At 37.6% G+C, this 9,984-nt stretch overlaps 1 protein-coding gene across 2 annotated transcripts in view; it reads right to left on the reverse strand.

Moving 5' to 3' along the window:
• Positions 1-8,627, reverse strand: part of ADM2 (adrenomedullin 2) — a 28,007-nt gene extending 19,380 nt beyond the window's left edge. The window contains exons 1-2 of one of the 2 annotated variants that reach the window (XM_075208485.1): positions 8,574-8,627; positions 7,550-7,734 (exon numbers count right to left, since the gene is read on the reverse strand). In XM_075208485.1, coding sequence (XP_075064586.1) covers positions 7,550-7,662 — 113 coding nt within the window. In that variant the 5' untranslated portion in view covers positions 7,663-7,734; positions 8,574-8,627. Of the gene's footprint in view, positions 1-7,549; positions 7,735-8,436 lie in introns of both variants that reach the window. The other variant, XM_075208484.1, reaches the window with a different exon arrangement.
• Between the last annotated feature and the right edge of the window lie 1,357 nt (positions 8,628-9,984).

Consider the following 9,984-nt stretch of genomic DNA (forward strand, 5'->3'; position numbering starts at 1 on the left):
GAGAGTTGGAAAGTATGAGGTAAATTATACCTTTTCACTGTATTAAAAAAACAAAGCAATCTAAAATAGAAGGGAATATTAGGCTAGCGTCTTGTACATTCCTGTGTGAGGCAGCGACTGTTTATACAGAGCAGAGAGTAATAAATGGTCTAATAAATTAAAGTACCACTATCTGCAGTATATAAGGGGAGTGGTGCAGATGGGGGGATAAGGATTTTAACATACATCTAGGAAAAGGCCTGAAAACAAAACAAGAACAATACTGGTGCTTCAAATTGACTGTTTAACTGAAGTTTGTAGCAGACACTATAACAGAATGTACAGCAAGACTTTATAAGAAATGAGGTAAGTGTGCCTTTAAATTTTGTTGCTAGCGAAAAATGGTATATTACTGGATTTCACAAATGAGTTATAAAGTACAATAATATCATAAAAATATGCACATCTATTAAACATAACTGCAAACAATAATTTTCACGGCAATCATTACAAGCAGTTTCCCTATATGCAGTTTCCCACATGTAAGTTACCCTTACATGTGGTATGGTAAACAAACAATTGTGCTACTGTGTATTTTGCACTTGTTATGCCCTTTATTCTGATGTTAATAATACAAAATGTATATAATAGAAATTCCATGCTGCTAAAAAAATTGGTAGAATTGAACAAAAGAAACAAACAGCACTAAGTATTTTTGTAAATATACCACACAGTTATAGCTGCCAGGGACAGGCAGGACCAAGGGCTTTATTTATCAATAGGAAACAACAGCAATAAAAGGCATTGACAAAGTTTATTCTTCACTTTCACAGTATTAGAAATGCATTTATTAGCAAAGCTCAAAGCTTTCCTGCACTATATTGTACTATGTACATAATGATAAATCTCCAAAGTTTAACACATTTTACTAAATTGTAAAAAGAAATCTGCAACACACATTTGAAAGGGATCAATCAGGACAAATTAATCATCTCATTCCACATCCCTGATCTGTCCAAACACACCCTTCATCCACAACCATGCCCCATTCTGTAAAAGCCTCATTATTCCATCACAATATGTCATGCTCTTTTTGACACCAAATATAAGTGGCCCTGCCCAGACCCCACCATTCCATTCACGCATCATCTGAAGAAGGGCGGAGTGACTGTGTGGACCAATAGCTTCCTACTATGTGAGCACAGCACTGGCTTTGCCAAAGATTTATCTGCGGCCTACTGGAGAAGAGACACACACTTTCACACACCCCTAAGCTATGTGTGCAACACCGGCTTTTGCATATAGGGGGCCCCCAAGAAGTGGCTGTCGGTGGTTCTGGCCACCAGAGAACATAGGTGGAAGATAATAGCCACAATCTTATTACTGCTAACTGGGCCACACAGACAACTTCATGCATAGGCTTCAGCTCCTACATAAACACCATCCTATCAATAGGTTTTCTGGTTTGGCAGTCTATCAATATTGACAATTTGCCAGAAGGACTATATAGGGACCTGCATGAAGAAAAGGAACCTCTGTGTTTCTGGTAGTGGCCCTCCTGGTTTTTACCATAGAATGACTTGGACTCTGCACTAGCTGCTGACTAGCAAACAAGCAAAGATCCAAATCTCATGACAGGCAGCAGTGAGGTATAGTCGAGAATATGCCAAGATCAGGTGGATATAAAGGAAGGTCAATATCCAGGAAACAATAAGGAACAACTGTACTTTTGAACAGCAAAACAAATTACTGCGAACGTAAGGGTAGTGTGAGCTTAGGGGTTTAAATAACGAGGGAAGTTCCTTGATTGTCCACATGGGGAACACAGGTGGAAACAGTAAGTGATTAGGTTCCAAAAAAGACTTGTACACAGCAGAGAATTTGAAGAACCATTAGCTAATGTGCAACATAATTGCCTAAATACAGAGACCATATCCTGCGAGAGGCAGATGATAAAAGGTGGTGAAAATGCTGGTATGTAACAAGCAGATGTAGCTTAAAAGATCAGTGTACTGGGTCAGCTGTGGCACTGATGGACACAATAGTGAGATATCCAGTGATTGTAGGCTGGTTTTCTAACTACAACGCTGCATCGAGACAGGTGTTTCATTTTCTTTATGGGTTTTTTGGGAGTGCAATGGAAGTAAGTGACACGGCTGCATTAAAAAATAAAAAATGTAATCTACTTATTTCCTACACTATTGGAAGAAACAACATGAGAAAGGTTTTTTTCTAAACCTAAAAAAAATATAATGGAATAGCAGCTGGGCCTGTACTACAAACTGTACATATGCTATTCCCATTGTGTATGCAAATATTTCAATTCTACTTTACTACTTGATTTATCCGAAACCACTTTCTATACATACCCCACTCTATTTTCAGACTTGCTGAATGAATTGTTGTATTTGTCAACCTGAACTATTTTATAGAAACAATATTCAGACCCCACATTTTCCACTTATTTTAGAATTTTAACCTGGGCTAAACTAAATAATTGGTATTAATTGGTATTCAGTAATAATCTGCCTTTACTTTCCCAATTTATTTTCCAGTTGCAATAAACTGGGCTGAATTAAACATTTATCATAACGTTGCTTTTAGCACCAATTAGTTTGGTTGGTCCACATTATTGCAATTGGAAAAAGTGTAAATCGAAAAGCAGAAAAAATATCACAGTGGATAGGCTCAAGCTGGTCAGAGGAGAGGTATTGGCTTGTGCGTTATAGAGAGCCATGAGGCTGATTGTGCGCACCATGGACTGTGGGGGTGAGGAAACCTTTCTGTACAACTGATACATGGGGTATATTTACTAAACTGGAGATTTGAAAAAGTATAGATGTTGCCTATAGCAACCAATCACATTCAAGCTGTAATTTTGTAGAATGTACTAAATAAATGATAATTAGAATCTGACTGGTTGCTATAGGCAACATCTCCACTTTTTCAAACCCATAGTTTAGTAAATATAGCCCATTGTGTCTTCTCTGTGTCCCTCATTTCAGCAGCAATGTATTCCTTTGTCTAAGATATGCAGACTGTGGCTTCACAGATTCAGCTTCTGCAGAACTACAACTCCTAGCGTGCTGTAACTACAAGAACGAGCTTGTACGTGTATATTCTAAGCAAGCCAGACCTGGGCAACCACTATTGTGGAATTATAATGCTGGTACTTGTAGTTTCACACCACCTGGAGAATATTATTCCTCTCGAGAGGACCGCATCAGTATATCCGGTTGTAGAGGAACAAAAACATGAGCAGTGTTTGTTTACTGCCACTATTTACAATGTTATCTTAAATACCTATAGATACACATGACATCTGTGCAGTGCTGTGTGACTATTTACAGTATTACCATATACCTACGGATGACATCTGTGCAGTGCTGTGCGGCAATTCACCGCGTTACCGTCTAATTATACATGTGATGGAGCTAAATTAACAGAATAAGAGAGGACAGGTTCCTGTGATGGTTTTAAAATTTTTATTAAAGAATTAGGGAGGCCTTACCAGCAATTATGTTGCGGACTGGGATACGTTGAGCCCTTCAGAGGAGTTTACTGTGAGGTCCCATCTATAAGTTTTAAAACAGTTGTGCGCAGTGGATGTCTACTTTTTATATATCCCCTAAAATGTCCCTTTTATCATTGTGGATGCTGACTGTGTGCAGCAGTGATTACATGCTTACTATACCACACAGTACATGCACAATATGCTGATAGATATATGTTATACCCACCAGTGCTCACGTACACGGAGTGCCCACGCAAACATTGTGCCCAGGACTTGATAAAAAGCACGTGGGTGTAGTTTTACACAGCCAACAAAATACATGAAAATGTCATATTTAGAGCTATAATGAAATACCAAGCCCCAGCTTACCAGTATTAAATGCAGAGCATATTCTAGCCTATACAATACATCATTCTAGTGACAATACAGTGTTATAGTGGCTGATACATAATACATAATGTATTCAGACTTTTTTTTATGTAGCACATGATGGTACTAGCCATGCCCTAGGCTGACCGCACTTCCTATAGTGGGCGGCCATATGTCTCTGGTTGTTGGCCACATCCGTTACAGCTGACCACGTTCCTGCAGAGGTGTGGTGCACACACTAATTATACTACTACTGTTTACTACTACTTTGCATTGCCCTCATTGGGCCCTTCATGCCCCGGCCCGACACTGGGTGCACGACTGGTTTTATGGAAAAGTTGAAACACCTTTTTGAGCACAGCTTCAATGTAATCACATGAACAGACTTTTTAGCAATCCTCACTGTTATAACTGTGTTAGATAGATGTAGATATTGTTTTGAATTCAGCATATTTTAACTAAACAAATGAATTTTTAGGGAAGCAAGATTGTATTGTATTTGTTGACAAGGCCCTGTAAGGCGTGATTCTTATTAATTTCACTTCACAAAAATCCTTCTTTGTATTCCTATCTCAATGTTTGATTAAAGAGCAAGAAACCAACTACTGAACACTATGTATCAATGGATGTGAATGAATAAGTAAAATCATATAGCAGAAATAACTGATGTGTTTATACTTGCTATCTGCTGGTCCCATCACTCTGTTGACAGTTGTGATATTAAAAGGCTGCTTATGAGGGTACCGGCTTATGGTCTCCTATGCAAAAAATGCTATGTACACTTTATAAAATGTACAGGGTCATGTTCAGCAATGTCACATCAAATTCAATGTGAGTAACTGAAATGCTTTGGTAGTTGAGTTTTATTTATGCATATCAACAGTATTTAGGCCATTGGATGGAAACTATGTGTATATAATGAGACTGCATCAGGCAGCAGATTGAAGGGGAATAATTTTAGAAATGGCAACCTTCTAAAGCACTTTTATAAATTAGTATATATTATTTACCTCTTTGATAGATCTGATAATGCTGAAAATCGCAGTATTTGTATTTTGGGCAAACAACTGATACACATATGTTCTTGGTTGATTATATATAGGATAACAAGAGTGCCATTTCAATTGCTGCCTCAGTCTGGGTACAGACCTGTGGACAAGTAATATTACATCTACATCTCACAATGGTCCTGATTCATCAAGGCACGCTAAACCAACGTTATCTGCATTTTTTTTAAAAAAAACGACAAGCAGATCTGAAGAAACGTCTCTTGCTGAATATGGGTGTAGGTACGCTCTGCATATACAGCTGTATTGAGTCAGACACAACATACTGCATGATAGGTACCATACATATGTGCAATATAAAGTCTCAGCTAAATGCATAGAAGAAAAAAAAAGTATTCAATTATTGTCACCTGTTGATAATATAATCATTAAGAAAAAGTGAAAAATAAAAAATAAATTATTTTTTTTTCAAAAAATACATTTATGAAGATGTTCTCAATGCGTGCTGTATATAAAATTTACTTTTTACAGTTGCTCCTAATTGTATACACATGTTGTGGCATACATACACATCTGTCGTCAGCATCACTCGGCACTTACACCAGACCTGTAGATGGTGCAACTGAAAATCATGTACCCGAGAGATGCCCAGAGCTTGATACACGTGCGCTCAGCTTTGGCATGCCCTTACTGTACATTCACTACGTGCATATATCACTTCCCTCCCCCGTTCTGCCCATGAAATCGTAGGCTGTCCTTAGCGTTCGAAGATTAATTGGATGTACTTGCGTTCACTGACGTATAGTCCTTTTCTGGGCATGCGCAACACAATTTTAAGCCTAATAAGGCATGTATCGGCAAATACATTCCTTAATGAATCAGGCTTACTATGTTTAACAAAGCAGAAATGAAAAATTAGAATAAGAGTGTTCAATGCATTTCTACCTTTACTCATGTATGGGGTTGCACTTTAAACTTTAAAATGTTCTCTTTCGTCTGTGATTAGTGGGCACACTAAATTACAGGCACTCTTATGCTTCTTTCAAGTACATAAGATAGAAGCAATGTCCTTGTGTGAGACTGATACGCTGAATGAGTCTATGTCAGTCTATAATATTTAATCACATGCTTGTGGATCCCATTCAACAACTTTGTGAATGGAATTTATACCCTCCCTTTTTTTCCTTCTGTTATCATATTACAGAGTGTGTAGGAAAATGTGAGGTGACGATGCTCTGTCAGTGCGTCATGTGATCTTTTTGAATTCATTTAAAAGAGAAGATTTAACATTGCATCAATGTTGCATCAGATTCTGACAACTAACAGCTCTGACAATACAGTATAGGAGGGGCGGTAATGCAACATGGATAATGTACATGTTAAACGTTACCTGCCAACAGGTGCTATGGGTGAGTGCAAACACGGGAGCATTTTGTAAAAACAAAGTTGTGGATATGGAGAGAAGTAATGAAAAGAATATTAATTAAAAAAAACAAACTTTAAGAGCGCCATTCAGTGTAGAATACAATGACAAAATCTAAGTAAATCTCTGCACTAACTACTGGTACATTTTCCTACCAGTAAACAATAAAGTTAATACATATAAAATCTTATTACTTTGTATGCTGTGTAGCACATTATATACTGTTCATCTGCAAAATATTAGTAATATAGTAGCATTTAATAGATGTTTATTTTATGACATACTCACCAAATACACTGAGGGTGTGAACTATGCCAATTCCTACTAATATTAGTGTGAAAGATCTAGGAGTTCATTGTCAGTGTGCCAGTCCAAAGCCTTAAATTTCAGATGTGGAGCTGGTGGCATGATTGGCAAATATCACTAAATTTACAGACCATAAAAATGTCAACTTTCTGACCGTAACAAAAAATATAGATGTGTAAAAACACCTTACTGATGCAAATGCAAATGTGAACAAATAAGTACATGTGACAATGACATATTAACAGCTGTGAAACCACACTTAAAGCAAAGAGAGCAGCTACAGGGAACATCATTCCTTATGGCAAATTCTTCAACTCCATCTGCTAAACTACAATGCTCTGAAAAAAAATCTGGCTCTCTTTTCAGCGCACCAATGTTTAGCACATAATATAATGTGTACAGGCAGACGAGTTTGCCATGGGTAACAGTGTTTCCTGTGTCTGTTCCATGTTTCCCTTTGTTTAAGTGTAGTTTGAGTGCAGTTAGCACACTGCAGCCAAACATGCTTCCAATACTTATATGTGAACAGTGCTTAAATTATACAGCAGGCATCACATTAATAGATTTGAGTCTGAATACTGTTATAAATTATTATTTTCAATCCTTATATGCCCCTCAATGATCTTGATGCTGTTTTTTTTCACTTTTTGATAAAGTGTCAGTAAAAAAAGTAATGGTCATGAGTATATAAAAAAAACAACCAAAATTATTCTTAATCTGCATTTACCTTCTAGGTTTTTCTTACAACTGTCATTTAATTATGAATTCATGTTACTGCAATGACATAAACCATACAACAAAAGAATATCATGTGCCTATATGTAAAAGCATCATTAAATCACATTGGTATGGTATATACTGGAATGTGAAGAAGTAAGGTGGGTGTGTTGTATTCTAATTATTATATTATATGTCTGCGTGTGAAATATTATATCATACATTTGTAATTACCTGGGAGTGGGCAGTTGCGGCAGATGGGGAGAAGGCAGAGCCAAAAAGCCTGTCAGCTGCTGCACACACAAGAGGCTGATACAGCTCAGAGACACGGCCATCCATGAACTCATGGCGAGAGCTGTTGCTTGAAGCCAATATACACCACCGGTAAAATACAGCACTGTCAGAAGCCAGCCAGTATCCTGTGTATAAGAAAGTGCAAGATGTAAAATTAAACTGCAAACACAAATGTGTAAAACTCTTATTTCACCCAAGACTATTTCTGTTTCACCCAAGACTATTCCTGTCCATACACATGAATAATGTACTTATACCATTTCTAAACAGAAAATACAAATTCAGTATCTATTGTAATACTATTCATAGGCACATGGTCCCAGCCACTTTCCTCTTTTACCCTCTTGCCCTGAACAAGGGTAACTGCTTTGTGCAGGATGAACAATGTGACAATTTAAAAACCTGTAGTCTAAGTATGATAAAGAAATCAGAAGCAGGAGCTCGGTACAGTTGTGGTGCATTCAGTCCCTGGAGTCCCAAAAGCTCAAATTACTCACAATTAGATCTCACTCGTGACTTGCAAAGTGGGGTAGTTTCTATCTCATATTAAATCAAAATAATACGTTCCATTTCTCTAATCTGCTGAGGTTGGTTTTATTTCCCTAAAGCATATACTAGTTGTACATTCCCTCTTGTCAATTTGTAATAAATTCATTTAAATAACGTATTCTTTTCTCACAAATTAAAATATGATGATTACAAGAACCAGTTTACCCACTGAGTAGTATCTCTATAAATAGTCAGCTAAAGTAGACCTCCTTCATTTCAACCCAAGGTGCACCTTACAACACATTCAGAAAACTATGACTTTAACATCAATGAATTACCTATAGTTCAAGGTTTCAATTTCTAACCAGTTATAGGTGTTCTAATAAGCAGTAGATGCTTCTGCAGCTCTGTCAAAATGTAAAACTCTTCTCTTCCATATGAAAAAGTTTTATATGTTCAAGTTTTCAGTCCCAACCTGTCAATGTCTGAAGCTTGTCCTTCTGCCGGGTCTTGTGTAGTGTGTCTAATAGGAGACTGGACAGGTACAAGTTTCTGAATATTGGGCGGGGATATAAACTGGAATGGGAGGGCTGTGCAACAGCTTAACTGTTTCTAGAAAGTGGTTACTGCAGCATCAGTAGTGCAAAGATTGTTATTGTGCCCCATATAAGTATGAATCTATAAATTGGCTATGTAAGAAAATGAAAAAAGTTTAAAATATATATATTTTATCCCCATGAGCAGCCACTTACAGCTAAATACATTATTGTTTTATTTCTATATTATGCAGCACTGTACAGAAGATATGTAGTCATTTACTTCAGTTCCTGCCCCACTAGAACTCACAATCTGAATTCTCTACCACACACACAGAATAGGGTCGGTTTTGTCAGAAGTCCATTAACTTACCAATATGTTTTTTGGACTGTGGGAGGAGGAAGCCCACACAAACATGAGGAGAGCATACAAACTCCACACAGATAGCAACCTGGTCGGAATTGAACTCATGGCCCCAGTATTGTGATGCTAAGCACTGTGCCACTGTGCCGCCTCATTAAGCAAAAATGTAGAATAAATGTGATGAAATATATGAATGAATCACAATGTATGGGTATATGGTGTTGTTTTTTAAAAAAAGTGCCAGGCTACTATACCAGTAACATATGAGAGCAGAATGTCCCACAATACAATAGAAAAATTACTATGGTATTGTCAAATCACAAAGCCCAAGGACCAGGGTAAGTGCTACAAAATGTGTTTCATCTTATTTTAGTGATTCACTCAGGTTGCATACTGACACCATTGTCCTGGCCCCATTACACCACTTAATTAATTAATGGAGAAAATACTGGGCCAAATACCCAGTTACATAAAGCAAGGCTATAAGTAGCATAGTTTTAATTTAAATCTACTGTCTGGTTTGGAGTATTCAAAGTCAGAGTGTGCAGCATGAACACATTTTGAACACAGTTTTTTGCACTATTTGCATTGGGCACTGCACGTGTCTGAGAATATATATTTTGTGAAGGAGCAAATGTTTGCTGTGGATGATCAGTGGATTCATATACATATTGATCTACTCACAAATGCTCTCCAAGGCTAAGTATGAACAATATAGAAAGACATTTTTAGGTGGATGGATAAGCTATGCAGGGGACAGTGGCTTTTGCACCATGTAAAAGATTTTGGTTTTTCACCAATTTGAAGGTGATATTAACCATTAATTCAAATGGGGTGCCTTGGCACATCCAGGCCCGGCGCTCCCATTAGGCAAGGTTAGGCACTTGCCTAGGGCGCCGGGCTCTGGAGGGCGCCACAGAATACTAAAAGACTTTAAAACTGTGCGGCGACCGCTGACCATACCTGTCACGGCCGCCGCACAGCAT

Source organism: Mixophyes fleayi, chromosome 4 (assembly GCF_038048845.1).
Source record: "Mixophyes fleayi isolate aMixFle1 chromosome 4, aMixFle1.hap1, whole genome shotgun sequence".
Classification (NCBI taxonomy): Eukaryota; Metazoa; Chordata; class Amphibia; order Anura; family Limnodynastidae; genus Mixophyes; species Mixophyes fleayi.